Here is a 17,481-nt window from a genome sequence, read left to right on the forward strand (position 1 = left end):
GTAGCAAAACCACAGCTTATTTTGATTCAAGTTCAAGTTTATTGTCATGAGCATACATACCTAGGGTATAAAGACCATGAAAATTTGCTTATTTGCCGTACATTATAAATGTAAAACAGATAAGCTTGAATTAACATAAATTATACATAACTTACATGACAAAATAAACCAAAATAGACATAACAACATTAATTCAAGTTGAGGATAATATACTCTGAGATAGAATGAGGACTTTTCAGGTTAATTTAAGAACCTGATGGCAGTAGGGAAGGAGGGAAGAAGCTGTTGTGGAACTGTGGGGAGTGGCTATCCCGGCTGCTGTACCTCCTGCCTGATGCCAGCAGATGCTGTTTCGTTAAAGCAATAGTTTCTCAGATCTAACTCAATGAAACAGAAAGTCACAAATTCCAGTTATCTGCTTAGAATTACAAAACTACTGACCATCTATTAAGACAAAACAGAGCAAGCATTAGAATACATAACTAAGCATGCACAGACCCTTCTCACTGCAGCACAGCTCCCGTCGATCTGCGGCACCGTTGGTGACCAGCCTGTCGGTGAAGCTCCGAGGAATTACTCCCAGAACCACCCCACCCGACCACTCTATTTTTATACCCTTTATGCTGATGTGAAATGCTGCAGTAGGTGGATGAATACATAGTGCCGTCTCAAACCACTGAATTCGAAACAGTCATTGCATGTCACCACTCTTCAGGAATTCCACCTGTGTTCTTCTAACTTCCATGTTCCCATAGGTGCTCCCGCAGTACTGCATTCTCATAGTGCATTCCCATCGTCACGATCAAAGCTCCTACAACCACTTCCGTTGCGTTCAAGGCCACAGTGGTGGCGAGACATTCAACAAGCACAAAGATGACCCCTTTAGAATTCAAGTACACCACTCAAATGTGCAACCCCGTTACGTCGAGCCAGCAGGCTTTATACAACCTCCACCATATTACAGACAAATCACAAAACTGCCAAGGATAAAAGCAAAATGACTTCAGTAACATCCCAGAGCACTGCTGTAACATCCTGGCGAAACAAGGGGTGTAATAGTAATGGGGTTGATAGCCTACATTCTGTCTCTTACCTACTGACCATTGATGTGGTAGCCAGGTTCGACTCATCCGGGATGTACAACACTCCTGGCATGTTATGGCACAGGTTCCTCCTTTGCCAGGATGTCATCCAATGCCATTCTGTTCTGTCGAGTCGCTGTCCTCATGGCTGCCCTCTCGGTTGAAAGCCACGTCAGCGGCTACTTTGTTTGTTCCAAAGTCATAAGACCATAAGACATAGGAGCAGAAGTAAGCCATTTGGCCCATCGAGTCTGCTCTGCCATTCAGTCATGGGCTGATCCAATTATTCCAGTCATCTCCATTCCCCTGCCCTCTCCCCATACCCTTTGATGCCCTGGCTAATCAAGAACCTATCTATCTCTGCCTTAAGTGCATCCAGTGACTTGGCCTCCACAGCTGCTCATGGCAACAAATTCCACAGATTTACCTCCCTCTGACTAAAGTAATTTTTCCACAGTGTTCTAAATGGATGTCCTTCAATCCTGAAGTTATGCCCTCCTGTCCTAAATTCCCCTACCATGGGAAATAACTGCCTTATCAGGCATTTTAACATTTGGAATGTTTCTATGCGATCCCCCCCTCATTCTCCTGAATCCAGGGAATACAGCCCAAGAGCCGCCAGACGTTCCTCATATGGTAACCTTCTCATTCTTGGAATCATTCATGTGAATCTTCTGTAAACCCTCTCCAATGTCAGTATATCCTTTCTAAAATAAGGAGCCCAAAACTGCACTCAATACTCCAGGTGTGGTCTCAACGAGTGCCTTATAGAGCCTCAACATCACATCCCTGCTCCTATATTCTACACCTTTAGAAATGAATACCAACATTGCATTTGCCTTCTTTACCACCGACTCAACCTGGAGGTTAACCTTTAGGGTAACTCCTAAGTCCCTAACTCCTAACTCCTAAGACTTAGGACTCCCAAGTCCCTTTGCATCTCTGCATTTTGAGTTCTTTCCCAATCTAAATAATAGTCTGTCCATTTACTTCTTCCACCAAAGTGCATGACCATACACTTTCCAACATTGTATTTCATTTGCCACCTCTTTGCCCATTCCCCTAAATTATCTAAGTCTCTTTACAGGCTCTCTGTTTCCTCAGCACTACTTGCTCTTCCACCTATCTTTGTATCATCGGCAAAGTTAGCCACAAATACATGAATCCCATAGTCCAAGTCATTGACATACATCGTAAAAAGCAGCGGTCCCAACACGGACCTCTGTGGAACTCCACTGGTAACTGGCAGCCGGCCAGAATAGGATCCCTTTATTCCCACTCTCTGTTTACTGCCAGTCAGTCAATGCTCCGCCCATGCTAGTAACTCCTCTATAATTCCATGGGCTCTTGTCTTGCTAAGCAGCCTCATGTGCGGCAGCTTGTCAAAGCCAGTCAGATCATGCCGATGGACTCAGTGGCTGAGTCCATCAGGATGATCTCCCTTCATAAGTAGGCGGCACCCTACGGGAGAAAAGCTATCAGGCAAAGCCAATCGACCTCCGTGATACCCCTTCTCTGACCTTTCACCTTGTGGGTTGGGCAACTGGCCAGATCATCAATGTAAGACACATACAGTACAATATACTCTGATCACAGCAGCCAGACCAGCCTATTGGGAACCAAAAATAAGCCCGGGATTCACGCACCCATTATATGCCATTCACTGTGGGGACACATTATATTTCCAAATAGTATATTCCCCCTGCAATAGTACTGCATTGCTCTGTTCCATTAATGTGCCTACAGGTACCTTAAAGGAATCTGCCCATCACTACGGCAACAGCAGTTATTCCCAGATGATTTTATTACATTCAGCTTTGGTACATACCATCTGTTAAATGGACCCCATTTTACAAGCCCATCATTAGTCTTAGCTGATTCTGTGCCCAGGGTTTGGTGTCATTCAGAGGGATGGGGATCGGTGTTCCCATGCCTGAGGTCAGTGGAATCTGGGAGCACACCCAGCACTTCAGTATGTTCGGACGATGGCGATTTCTGTACGACTTTCTGAGGAAGGTATTAGTTGAGATCACTGTCGCTGTCGTGAGGAGCAGTAGCAATGGCCATTTCTGCAAGCGAGGGAAGATCACTTCCTCTCCCTTTTCATTTTCGTTCAGCATTCAGACACACCATTCCCTGTTCTTCTGCAAGCTCCACCCACCATGTATTGCCTGACTGCTGAGGGACAATCTCGCCTCTCTCTGGCAGCCTGGTTAGTTGCTGAACCCATATTTTCTCCACCTCCTCGTCCATTTCCACCTCTTCTATTCTTGAGGAGTCGGATGCTGCCGAATGTCAGGACATTGGGGTCCCTCTTTCTGACCTGCAGCTCCAGAGTTTAAGTCGTGCACTCGACAAATCTGGCCCGCACCCCCCCCCCACCGCCCCCACCAACCCCTTCCCATACCTCTTCGGATTCACCCCCAGGGGTCCACCAGCCTTCTCCTTGGCCTCACCTGCTGGATACTGGACAATTCACTGCTGTGTCAGCACCCATCCTTGAGTGTCTGCCCATGGTAGTGGTCAAAACTCCTGCGGTCAGTTCCGTTGCACTCAAGGCTACAGTGGTGGTGAGGCGTTCGATAAGCACAAACATTAACCGTTTACTAAACAATGGCCTGGATGATAGAGGTTCTGAATTAGGTGCAAGACAATAGATATAGATCATAAAACCACAAAACTTAGTAGCAGAATTAGGCCATATGCCCCTTCAAGTCTGCTCTGCTATTCAGTAATGGCTGATTTATTATCCCTCTCAACCCCATTCTCCTGCCTTCTTCCCATAACCTTTGACACCCTTACTAATCAAGAAACTATCAACCTGTGCTTTAAATGTACCAATGACTTAGCTACACAGCTGTCTATGGAAATGAATTCTACAGATTCATCATTCTCGGAATAAAGAAATTCCTCCTTTAGGATCAGAGGGCACAGCCTCATAAGGATGTCCCTTTAGAATTGAGATGAAGAGGACTTTCTGTTGCCAGAGGGTGGTGAATGGAAATATCTTCTCCACATCCATTGTGTGTAGGCTTTTCAATAGTCAGTAGGTTTTAATGAGATCCTGCTTCATTCTTCTGAACTCCATCCAGTAAGTACAGACCCAGAGTTATCAAAGATTCCTAATATGTTAACCCTTTCATTCCTGGGATCAATCATGAATCCTCTCTGGACCTTCTCCAATGCCGGCACATCCGTTTTTAGATATAGGGCCCAAAATTGCACATAATATTCCAAATATTGTCTGACCAAGCCTTATAAAACCTCAACATTGTATCCCATTCTCGTTTTCTCAAAAAGAATGCTAACATTACCTTTGCCTTTCTTACTACCGAATCAACTTACAAGTTAAGCCTGAGAACTCCCAAGCCCCTTTGGACCTCGAATTTCTAATTTCATGCCCCATTTAGAAAACAGTCTATGTATTATTCCTTCAACCAAAGTGCATGACCATACACATCCCTACACTGTATTCCATCTGCCATTTCTTTGTCCATTCTCCTAATCCTTCCAAGTTCTTCTGTAGACTCCCTGCTTCCTCAACACTACCTGATCCTCCATCTATCGTCTGTAAACTTGGCCCGAAAGCCATCAATCCATCATCCAAATCATTGGTGTATAACTTGAAAAATAGCGGATCCAGCACTGAAACGTGTGGAACACCATTAGATATTAGCAGCCAAACAATAAAGGCCCCCTTTATGTCCATTCTTTGGCACCTGCCAGACTGCCAATCCTCTGTCCATGCTAGTGTAAGGTTTCACTGCCAATGTAATGGTCTTTCTGTTGAAGCGGTGTCTGGGTTATGGTTAGAGATAACGGGGGCTTTGGAATGTGAGCCATCTAATGACGGGAGGGTGTTTTTGTGCCGTGTGCCTGACACCAGGGTGACCTGGGTCTTTTGTTCGGAGCGAGGTGAAGAGAGAAGACGTTGAGGCGGGTCCATGACCCGACAAGGGCCGGAGGACCGAAGGAAGATCAGTGAAGGGAAATCATGAGCTCCAACTCATGCACGTTAAAATGGGCCCATTTCTTTTTGCTTTTTCTTCACTAACCCTGCAGTCAAATTAAGAATGATAAAACTAAATTGTTTAGTTGTATCTGGTGCACTGTCTGTTATTTTGTGGTACTGATTTGTAACAGGGTAACGAGTCACACAGCATCCACACAAATGGGGTTTTGGGGTGGACTCGCATCTCGATCTCACCTGTTTGGCAGGGCCAGAGATTGTCTTCTCTAGACTTACACAGCTGACAGAACCTGAGGGTTACACTAGTATATCGCATGTAATACTTTTGGCTCTTGTTTAACAGCCTCTCAGTAAGATTTCACATTATTCTAACCCCAAGTGAATATTGGTCTATTGGACCTTGTCAAAGGTTTTTTCAAAATACATGCAAACAACAACCACGGACTCTTTGTCTATCATGCCTATTCCAACAGGTATGTCGGGAGATTTTCCATTAAGAAAACCTTCAGCTTATTTTATCATGTTTCCCCAAGCATCTGAAATGTCAAGCTTAATAAGGGATTTCTGCCAACCTCTGAAGTCGAGCTAATTGGGCTATAATTTCTTCTCTTTTGCCTCCCTCCCTTCTTAATGAGCCCTCCCTTCTTAATGAGTGGAGTGACATTTGCAATTTTCTAATCCTTAGAACCATTCCAGAATCTAGTGACTCTTGAAAGATTATTACTAATGCCTCCACAGTCTCCTCAGCCACCTCTTTTAGAACCCTGGGTGTAGTCCATCTGGACCTTTGACTTATCTACCTTCAGACCTTTCAGCTTCCAGTTCACCTTCTTCTTAGTATAGTGACTGTAATCACTTCTGCTCCCTAACACTCTCTCGTATTACTGGCATGTTGTTGGTGTCTTCCACAATGAAGACGGATGCAAAATACTTAATAGGTTCATCTGCCATTTCTTTGACCTCCATTTCTACCTCTCCAGCGTGATTTTCCCACAGTCTGATACCCACTCTCACCTATTTTACACTGTATATATCTGAAAAAGGTTTCAGTATCCTCTTTTATACTATTACCGTGCTTACCTTCATATTTCATTTCTTTTCTCCTTATTGTGTCTTAGTTGCCTTCTGTTGTCTTTTAAAAGATGCCCAATCTTCTAGCTTCCTATTATTTTTTGTTATCTCCTGTTATAATTTGCACCCAACATCCTGGCTGCAGCTTGAAGGCCTGAATATAACTCCCATCAGGATCTTATTACCCTTTCAGCTTCTTAACTTTACCCACAGGGGTTCTATGTCATCTGATTCCATGTCAATTGTTTCTAAGGATTTGAATTCATTTTTCACCAACAAAGCCACACCTCCCTCTCTGCCCACCTGCCTATCCTTTTGATATAATATGTATCCTTAGATTTTAAGCTCCCAACTATGATCTTCTTTCAGCGATGACTCAGAGATGCCCACACCATCAGATATGCTAATTTCTAACTGTGCTGCGAGATCGTCTACATACATAATTCCGTGTACTGTGTGGATTTAAATATAACAATTACAGTCCTGTGTTTATCATTCTTTTCCATTTTCCTTCTATGTTACTGGAAATTAAATTCTTATTCTTTAAACTTATTGTTTTATACTTTATTCTGGAAGCTTCTGCAACCTCTCCTGCACTGTCCTTCCCTTTTACTTCATCCTTACTTTTCCAAGCTGTTAAACCCACACCCACACTTTAAAGCTCTATCCACAACTCTGTTTATGCAATTCACTATGTCTCTGGTTCAGTGGAGCCAGTCCCATTGGAACAGCTCTTTCCTTCCCCAATAATGGCAGCTATGTCTCACAAATTCAAATCCATTTCTCCCACAACAGTTTTTACAAAACATACCAGTGATTACATAAGAACCTTTATTCCAGGAACCAAGGCACATATTTAACAATAGGGTCTTGTGTCTAAGGAGTCTTCAAGGAATCAGAACAGGAGACCGATCAGCCCTGCCAGACTTGTCTAGCAGTTAATAAAATAATCACACTACCAGATTCCCACTCTCCCCTCTCCCCTCTCCCCATCTTCCCCGATACCTTACAAGTCCACACATCTATCTACTCCTTAAATTTATCAGCCTTCCCAGCCTGCTGTGGTCAAGAGTTCTGCAGATTTCCTATCCTCTGAATGAAGAAAGTTCTCTGCTCAATCTCAAACTTTCATAGACTGCACCATTTATCCAAGTGCCACACACACACACACACACACACACACACACAGGCCATCAGCTAGGTGGGTCCTCTCAGGGTTTTGAAACTCTCGGTGAGCTCTCCTCCCCAAGTGAGTACGGGCCTATTGGACCCTTTTATCCGACAGTCTTGTCATGGCACGGATCAGGCCGGGAGCCTCTGCTGTACTCCCTGTATGGTAAGTGCACTCGTCCTTGTGTAAGGAGACAACAGCTGTCCACAGTACTCCGGTGTGGTCTCTGTAACTGCAGTAAGGAATCCTGTCCTCACAAACTCTTACAATGGCTGTGATCAGTGTTTGGTGTTTTATATGGTTGCTTCAGTGACTGGTGTCGGATTCCTTTGTACACCAGTGTTGCAGTCTCTACCCTGTTAAATTACTCTGGTCCTTGCTGTTGGTTTGATTAAAGTGGATAATTTCACATTACGTGCATCTGCCGTGGCTTCACCCACTCGTTCAACTTGTCAACCCTGCTTTGAAGCCTCTGTATCCTCCTCACAACCTCATCCAGTCTTGCGTTGTTGGCAAACTTAGAAACATTGCATTTGGTTCCCTCATCCAAATTGACTTCCACTAGCCACTCCTACAAACCTGAGAAAGCTCTTCCTTTTGTCCTGTTTCTGCTCCCTATAAATCCAGGCCTGTGGACCAGAGTTCCAGGCTTTAATCTGTGCTCTAACCTCGGGGGGGGGGGGGGGGGGACTTTATCAAATGAGAGATTATAGAGATTAGCTTTATTTGTCTCATGTACATATAGAGAAAGGCCCAGTTTGCATCAAATCAAGTCAGCGAGGACTGCGATGGGCAGCCCACAGATGTTGCCATACTTCAGGCACCAACATAGCATTCTCACAACTCACTAACACCTAACCCATACATTAATGGACGTAATGTACCAACTCCTTATAGGCAACAGCAAGAATTGAGCTCTGATTTTTTGCTAGCACTGTAATAGTGTTACATTGATTACTACAGTATCGTACCGCACTTGCTGAAAGTCCTTTCAGAAAGCCCAATAGAAACCAGACCTGCTATTACGTTACAAGCAACTTCCTCAAAGGTTCTACCTAGTATCTTTGTCAAACATAAACATCCAGGTTAACAGTGTCAAATTCTTCTGGTACTTTCTATGTTTTCACTTCATTGGATTGAGTATTTTCCCTGGAACCAAGATGAGGCAGATCATTCTGTAGGTCAATATTTTCTCCCTCGCTCCTTCAATAAGTGGCAGAACTACACTTGTCTTTTAGTATTCTAGAGGCAGATTATCAAGCCTGAGGATGCTTTATTCACTTTCACTGCCAGTAATTCCTCAAGTGCTATTTTTATTTCCAGCTTTAAATTTTCTTTAATTCCTTCTCCTCACCAATCTCTGGTATTTCTGGGAGTTATTCATGCCCTCTTCCATGAAGTGGGAATCATTTTTTAAAAATTGTTCTGTTGTTTCTGTTTCCCAGTATAAATTCTCCTCTTTCTAACTGTAAAGAGACCCACATTTAACTTCACTATGTTTTTTCTCTTTGCACGTAGAAACTTTTACAGTCTGCCTTTGTGTCCTCTGAAATATACTCATAACTTCAGTTTCTACTCTTAACCAAAATCTTGGCCCTTTATTTATTGAATTCTCCACTGCTCCCAATTTTCCCCTGTTTTCCTTATTAATGTTCTCCCCTTTGTATCCAGTACTATTCCAAGGCACAATATTATTCCACACAGCAAATATAGGTGGACTGGTGAAAGAAAACTTACATGATTTGGTTGGGAGGTAGAGGGCATCGAACAGAAGAAATGTCCTCTAGTTTGTAGGATATAAAATCTTTCTTTGAAGACCTGAAGCACATTAACACCATAAGATATAGGAGCAAAATTAGGCCATTTGACCTTTTGAGTCATCTCTCTCAACTCCATTCTCCTGGTTTTTCCTTGTAACTTTTGATACCATTACTGATCAAGAGCCTGTCAACCTCTACTTTTAATACGTCCAATGACTTGGTCTCCACAGTCACTGGCAATGATTTCTATAATTCACCACCAGCTAGCTAAAGAAATTCCTTCTCTTCTCTGTTTTGAAGGATCTTCTTATTCTGAGGCTGTGCCCTCTGGTCCTGGATTCTCCTACTATAGGAAACATTCATTTCACATCCTGTTCAATATTTGATAGGTTTCAATGAGATCCCTTCGCATTCTCCTAAATTCCAGCAAGTACAGGCCCCGAGCCACCAGACACTCTTCATTCATTAACTCTTTCATTCCTAGGAAAGAAAGCAGTTCTTTTTGGTCCTTTCAATATAGTAAGGGAGACTATTTTTTTTCATAAGTATTTCCCATTGAGCAGTCATTTGTTCTTCATTTATTTTGTCTTGCCCTGAGTCATTCATACAAGTTGCACTAAATAGGCCAGGGTTTACCAGCTGAGAATATTTGATTTTGCCTTTCATGTTTGTAGTTGCTATAAATTTTGAGTCTGCTCTGTTCTTGTGGGTTAGCATCACTGGTCTTACTCAGAAGCAAATTTCTATTCTTTGTCATCAGAACATGACTCTCACTTAACTCTTTCTAGTAATTTGTAATTCTTTTCATTTAGAGATGTACCATGGTGACTGGCCCTTCCAGCCCACTGTGGCTTTGCCATCCAATTACACCCTAAAGCAGTGTGGACTTCTTCTATACATCCCTTTCATTTTCAGGAAGATATATAAATATTCTTGTGTGTAAATTTTAATTACAAATTCCTAGACTGATTTAATTTACAAAGAACATATATAAATGAACATTTTGATCTTTACAATGAATTTTATTCTTTTTAACATTGGAATAGTGAAGCACTTCACATTGCTCTTGTTAGTTGGATAAATTGCTGATTAACACTGTCTATTTGGTTGCTGCTAAACTCAAGGACAGATTTTTCTTTTACTACCATGCCCCCTGCACTTGGTTTCCAAAAGCCGACATTCCTTTCTTCACTGACACAACAGCAAAAAACTTGACTTACAAAACCAAATCAAAAATGCTATGATTACTTTGCAAATCAGGAAGTAACTCTGTAGAGAATGCGGAAGTAAGACTTTAGGTTGAAGGTCTTTCATCAGAATAAAAAAACGGATAGTAAGCATGCATGGTTTAACCTGCGGAGAAGTAGACGACTAGAGAGAACCAAGGAGATATGTGTGATAAGAATAAGACCATGAGAAACAGATGTTACAATGTTACAATTTCACAGAAAGTCTTGTGAAGAGTAATTGCAGCTGACTTGTCTGGGAGAGAGGGAGATATTATCTAAGAGTTGCTCTAATAATGAGATGAAAGGAATGCTGGAATTAAGCTTGACAAAACCCTCTTCTAGTGTTCTGAAATGATGTTTGATCAGCTAGGCAGCAATTAAATATGCTGCTGTTCTCCCAGGTGTGGGGCTTTTGGTGGATGATACACTGAGCATACGAAGGCCTACAGGGTGTGGCTGGTTAGTCCTTATAAAATTTGCAACCTTTTATTTTCTGTGATTGCACATTTCATTAGAGTACAGTATCTCAAACTTCAAAGCCTGTCTAGTTCGACCAGTTCCAGTCTATTGCTACATGATGCTTAGAAAGGGCTTTATGTGTTTTCCTCCTTGTTGCTTAGAGATTTCTGGCCTCCACATACCTTCATTATTGAGTCAGGGCTTTAATAAAGGCCTAAATTTAACACTCATTGTTCTTTGCTCTCCAGTGTTGTTAATCTATCATTATTCTGACTGTTGATTTAGAAATTTCCCAATTCAATCAGACTGAGCATTAACTGTTTTTCTTTCTCCTTTTAGATTATTTGGTTTATAAGTTAGAAGCACAAGAAGCCTTGAACAAAGAAAAGGTGAGGAGTGTATTGCTGAAGAACAGGAGGTATAATATTCATGAATGCAAAATCCACCTGCTTTGTACAGTAAAAGAAACTTTTCCATATATAACCCTTAGTGTTTACTAATTTAAATAGGTTTTTCATGTACAATTTAAACACAAACTTACATTTAGCTTGTCAAACCCAATACGGGCTTTCTTGCCACATCACGAGGAGGCACACTAGTCTGGCTTTACTTAAGTTATCAGCACCACGTTTTATTTATTTTTACAAGTTTAGGAAAAAATATTATTAGTGCAAAATTACAGTATTTCAGAGCGTATATAAATATGATAGATTTTTTAATGCAATTGTGATGCCTAATGCATTAGAGAGCCACACTTACTCAAGCCAGATTGTTTCCTGGAGGAGGAGTGAAAAATGGATAAGCTAGCAGTGATTGTGGAGAGGGGATGGTTTGGCGTTGTGTGATTGGAACATTCCTCTCCATCGCCATTGACTACCAACGGCACAGTGGCACATGTGTTGTGGAATTAACAAATTACACGACGCATTTCCAGTGATGATAAAACTGATTCTGATTCCAGTTAGTCCTGCTGCTGCACCTGGGTTTGATCTTGATCTTGGATGCTGTTAGTGTGGAGTCTGCAAGTTCTCTGGGTGACTCTGCTGGTTTCCTCCAGATATTCCAGTTTTCGCTTGAGTCCCACAGACATGCTGGTGGTTGGGAACTGTCTACTGTGTGTTGTCTGTAGGTTCAGGGAACTTAGTGGAGTGTGGGAGTAAAGTAGGATTAATGTAGATGAATGCATGACAGGCTGAGCAGACTTAATGAGCTGAAGGCCTTCATTCTATTTCTACGATTAAAAAAACTCTGTTCTTTTAAACATTTGAATCAAATTTCATCTTAAGTCCTTGCTTCTTCGAGGTACATTCTGTAAAGTAAGTTCTGTTGAGCCTTCATCGGTAACTAACGTAGTTTAAACTGGGAACTCATCTTAAGGTCATCAATTCCACAATGCAGTCCAACTTTCACAGGCCTTTCACATCTTTGACCTATACTCAATGGCACCTTTATTAGGTACACCTGCCCGTTAATGCAAATACATACTCAGCCAATCACGTGGCAGCAAATCAGTGCCTAAAGCTTGCAAACATGATCAAGAGGTTCAGATGTTGTTCAAATCAAACATCAGAATGGGGAAGAAATGTGATTTCAGTGACTTTGACCGTTGGTGCCGGATGAGTTGGTTTGAGTATATCAGCAACCACTGAGTTCCTGTAATTTTTGCGCACAACAGTCTCTAAAGTTCATAGAGAATGGTGTGAAAAACAAAACAAAAAATCCAGTGAGCAGCAGTCCTGTAAGTGAAAAATCCTTGTTAATGAGAGAGGTCAGATGAGAATGGCCAGACTGGTTCAAGTTGACAGGAAGGTGAAAGTAACTCGTCACCACGTGTTACAACAGCAGTGTGCCATAGAGCATCTCTGAATGCACAGCATGTCAACACGTCAAACCTTGAAGTGGATGGGCTACAGCAGCAGAAGACCCCAACGTATACTCTGTGTCCACTTTAATATGTACTGGTGGTACCTAATAAAGTGGCCACTGAGTGTGTTTTCTATGACATACAGTAGGTTGCTGGCTAACCAGTCAGGGCTGCTGCTCAACAGTGAGTGGAAGTATTGTAATCTTTGTGTGGGGATTTGTTCCAGAACTATGGCATTTATCGAAATAACAGGCATGTCTTGGGGTAACCTTTGTAAATTCCTAGAACCTTTGTTTCTTGTGCTAATCTATATTTAATTTTCAACTCGCCTTTTTAATCTAGTTACAGCTGGTCTTTATGTGTCACTGCTAGGATTCAGTTTCCTGTCAGATTATCTTCCCTGCATCCCAATGATCAGCAGTAGAAAAATTCCCATCATTCTTGTCATTGTTCAAGGCCACAGGCTGCCCTAGCAACCATTAATATCTGAATCGGACAACCTGTTAATATATAACAAAACCTTTTCCCGCTGCTTTGCTTTGATTTTCTCCCTCTCTTTGTGTGTATGTGTTTCTTGTTGTAATGAAATTAAGAATGTGTACTGAAATCTTCATGACAATCCAAGCTGCTTCTTACCAGTGTTTGTTTTGCAGCAGGATTCCAATAATCGGTACAGTGCACTCAGTGTACAGCACAAAATGCTGAAGGTAGGTGTTATGCCTTTTTATATCAATTGGCCATGCAGGAAAATAAGCCTTTGCAGAGGTTGCAACAATCTCTCTGCTTCCCTTTTGCCAGTGAAGTCCCAATAAGTTATAGCAGATAGTATAAGCATAATTTCTGAACTGCAGTAAATTGCTACTGAGAATACTCTGTTGCACTTCCTGTACAGAGCATTTAAGAGGACCTTTTATGTTTATAGGCTCTTTGTGGACTTGAACTTATTATTCAACATTACAAATTGGTATATTCCAGATTCGTGCTCTCAGTAATCAATAATGAATAGAATCTCTATTAATTTGAAAGAGTACTCTGTGAAGTCAAGGGTTAGGAGGCTAAGAACTGCCTTGGCTCAATAAGCTGGCTCACTGCCACTTCTCAAGGACAAATAGAGATGGGAAGTATATCTGATCACAAGCAAGAGAAAATCTGCAGATGCCAGAAATTCTGCTGAACGGTCTCAGCCCGAAACGTCGACTATACTCTTTTCCGTGGATGCTGCCTGGCCTGCTGAGTTCCTCCATCAGTATATACTGATCTTATGAATGAGATTACTACACAATGAGCAGAAAATAATTAATCCCAGCCTAGGGATACTAGCTGAGGAGCATAAATATCATGGGTAGGGTATGATAAAGCCCCCTGCAGAATTAAAGATGAAAGTAACAACCTTAAACTTAACATGAGGGAGAAAATAAATCAAAGATGATATCAGTTCCATTAAGATCATTGGCTACTATCATATTTTCTAAGTGAAAAGCAGCCTCCAGTTGGAACGATCAATTTGTATGCATTTCTGTCTTGGGACGTGAATCTTTGACCTCGTGTATAGGCAAGGCTGCTGCAATTGAGCCACGATGAATGTCAGCAATCCCCATTGAATTTTGTTTAAACATATGCAGCTCATCTCATACTGAGAATGCTTTCCATTCAAGAAATACATTTGATCTGTACCACCATGGAGTAACAGGATAAGTGATTAAAAATAGCTGACGTACAGTCATATGACATAAACATTGCCAAGTGATATGTCAATTTTGTTCACCACATTTGATCTTAAAATACCAGTTTAATATAAAGTAGTTATGGATCAATGAAATTATGAACGTTACAGATGGAGGAAATGAATTAAAACTGGGAATTTCATTGATGAAACACACACAAAGTGCTGGTGGAACACAGCAGGCCAGGCAGCATCTATAGGGAGAAGTACCTGAGCAGTCAGCGTTTTGGGCCGAGACCCTTTGTCAGGACTTCATTTCATTCATTGATGAGTTGGGACATGTAATTAACTATTTTTGTGCATTCTAAACAAAAAGTGTCTCTTCTTGTGCACTTTTGTAATCATTATCAAACCCTGTAAAACCGAATCAAGTACCATCTAAAGATCCAGTGATGATTTTCCAGTTATTCTCAGCATGTCAAATTAGTTCAATGGATCCAATGATCAAACTTAGCATTAGCTGATGTTGTGCTAATTTTTCCAATCTTTCTGTTGAAGGGTCCCAGACTTGAAACATTTACTGTTCCTCTTTCCGCAGGTGTTGTTGGATCTGTGGAGTTTCCCAGCATTTTCTGTTTTTATTTCAGGTTCCCACACTGGCGGTGTTTTTGTGTATTTTTCACTTACCACTGTTTCTACTTGGTAGACTCCTTCGAGTTTCCTTAAACTTTCTAGAACTCTCCTAATTGACTACAAAGAGGGAGTGTTAATTTATCAAAGAAAGTGATGCAGTGGATGAGGAAGCTGTATTTTTAGCATGGCTATAAACTGCGTTTTACTAAGGAGTAGAGAGAGGGAGTGTCTGAGGTTGTAGCCAAAATGCAGAACTGAAGGAAAGGCAATTGGTGCTCTGCACTTGTAGTCTCAAAATGTACTATGTGTCCAGTAAGAAACTTCTAGCAAACCATTCAGTGGTATCTTGATTATTAGCCCTCACAGTTTTGCCAATGGAAATTGGCAGATACCTTAGCTACAATTGGGTACTAATGAAATAACAAACTCAAAATTTTGGCCTGGCTGACAGTGGCAGAGGCATCTGAAATAATCCCAGCTCATCCTAGACTGAATTCCTGATGCACTAAGCGTAGACCAAATATATAGCTGGATCTCGAAATAAATGACCCCAGCTAAAAGCTTTGACACCCATCAGTCAGACTAATAGACAGATGGGAGGTATATGAATAATTTGTGTATGGTACTTATTTAACCCCTCAGTTTTCATTAATAGTCCTATTCTAAACAGTATGTTTTAATACAAAAGTTAAAAAATACCTGCTTTCATACTTTGGTCAAAATATGAAAATCACTAGGCAAAATGAATGGATCTTCCATTTTCAGCAGGGCCTTTAAAGGATACTGTCATATGAGGCATTGCTGAATCTATGTGTCTTCTTAGGTACCAAAGAATTTCTATGTCCGTATTTCTAAAATATCTCTGCACAATATATAATCTGAGTGAAATAAAACTACAGTAAAGGCTTTACCATCCATCATCCAACTAGCCAGTATACCACTGTAAATGCATTTTCCCCCATTAGTTGTTCTTCATCAAGGTATTCTTCACTATACAAGGAAAATTTCCACTTCTGCGCAGCATGAATCACCCATTTGACAACATGGATACAAAAGAGGATGCTGACAGAAACACAAGTAGTAGTTGGAGATAATAAAATGATAGGGCAAGGATGAAAATTACAACGGCTCAGTTACTGAGTTTTGTAGCTTCACTGGAGCCAGGCTTTCAAAACCTGCTCTTCAAAATGGAAACTAGCCCAGTTAGACAAGGTTTTGTGCAGGTGGTGTGCTTTGAAATGCTTGGAAGTTGATTTCTGGGCCCATAATGATTGAAAGGATGAAGGAGTTTTACAAGAAGATGGAACTTACAGAACCCTACAAATTTTTGGATGATAGATTGTCATGCTTCAAATTTTGGCATGGCGCCCAAAGGCTTGACACTTCAGAGGAGAAGAAAATGTGCCGATAAGATTTTATATTCTACAATCATGATAAGATAATGATAAGTGAAAATTTAAATTTAAATTGCTGTTTTTTTTGTATTGCACCTCACAGCTGCTGCACTGCAATAAAGGGTTACAAATCTAGAGAGCACTGAAGAAAACTGTACGCCATTCTCCTTATTATACGACCTTTAGTATTATAGAGTACATGACAAGATATTTTGCTCTTGAATAACTGGCACGCACCCATTTCCCATAGATGCTGGATAGTAAAGCTGTTACTGTAGTTGCATGGATGTAGTTAGAAATATTTCTGTAGACCGCAAATTCCTGGATAAGAATTTATATCCATGATTTCGGAAGTACAGAAGTTTATAATAGTTTTGCAAGCATCCTGCGATGTGGAAGTCTAATAGAGGAAAGTGCTGGCATAGTCTAGATGGTAGAACTATTATTGAACTGTACACAACAAAATAAAATAACCATATACCAATTACAGCATGGAAACAGTCCATCTCGGCCCTTCTGGTCCATGCCAGACGCTTACTCTCACCTAGTCCCATCAACTTGCACCCTAGCACATAAACCTCCATTCCTTTCCTGTCTATATACCTATCCAATTTTTTTTTAAATGTTGCATTTAACTGAGTTTTAAGGGAATCAACCTTTCCAAACTCTATTGAGAAAGAGGTACAATTGCAGTTGAATTTCCTTGTTGTAATCAACAATGAAAGTCTGAATCTGTCAGGTGACAGACTTGACAAATATAAAAATTGAAGATTCTGAGGTAAAGCTAAGTGGTTTGAACGCAGGTCATCAAGATTTTCCCAGCCGGCCTGTAAATTATTCTAATGTAGAGGTACAGAATGCATGCTTTTTACACTGATAATAATAATGTTGGAGCTAATATTTAAAATAAATTTCTGAAATCCAGTCTTATTGGCAGTAATTAGGAAGGCATAAGGCCTTCAGATCCCCTAATCCCACTTTGCATATCATACACTGGATTCCAGTACTTGCAGGCCCCAAAGGCCTAGTGAAGTGAGGATTTTAACGTAAGGGAGGATTCTTTGTATAGGGAAAGCTGAGGGGTCTGTCTCATTTATAGGCCTTTTAGATGGTCTTATTTTCCAGAGTGCTCTAGGCTCAAATGAGTCACTGCCATTTTCCAGCTAGACATTCGCAGAATTTTAC

At 41.1% G+C, this 17,481-nt stretch overlaps 1 protein-coding gene across 5 annotated transcripts in view; it reads left to right on the forward strand.

The window, feature by feature from the left end:
• The window catches only part of golim4a (golgi integral membrane protein 4a), a 105,973-nt gene that overhangs the window by 23,785 nt on the left and 64,707 nt on the right, over positions 1-17,481 (forward strand). For 4 of the 5 annotated variants that reach the window (XR_009507294.1, XM_059946639.1, XM_059946656.1 and 1 more), the window contains exons 3-4: positions 11,082-11,131; positions 13,260-13,313. Coding sequence is in view for 4 of the 5 variants with exons in the window: in XM_059946639.1 (XP_059802622.1) it covers positions 11,082-11,131; positions 13,260-13,313 (104 nt within the window). In the remaining variant the exon portion in view is untranslated. The remainder of the gene's footprint in view (positions 1-11,081; positions 11,132-13,259; positions 13,314-17,481) is intronic. The other variant, XM_059946647.1, reaches the window with a different exon arrangement.

The sequence above is a fragment of the Hypanus sabinus genome, chromosome 2 (genome assembly GCF_030144855.1).
Source record: "Hypanus sabinus isolate sHypSab1 chromosome 2, sHypSab1.hap1, whole genome shotgun sequence".
Classification (NCBI taxonomy): domain Eukaryota; kingdom Metazoa; phylum Chordata; class Chondrichthyes; order Myliobatiformes; family Dasyatidae; genus Hypanus; species Hypanus sabinus.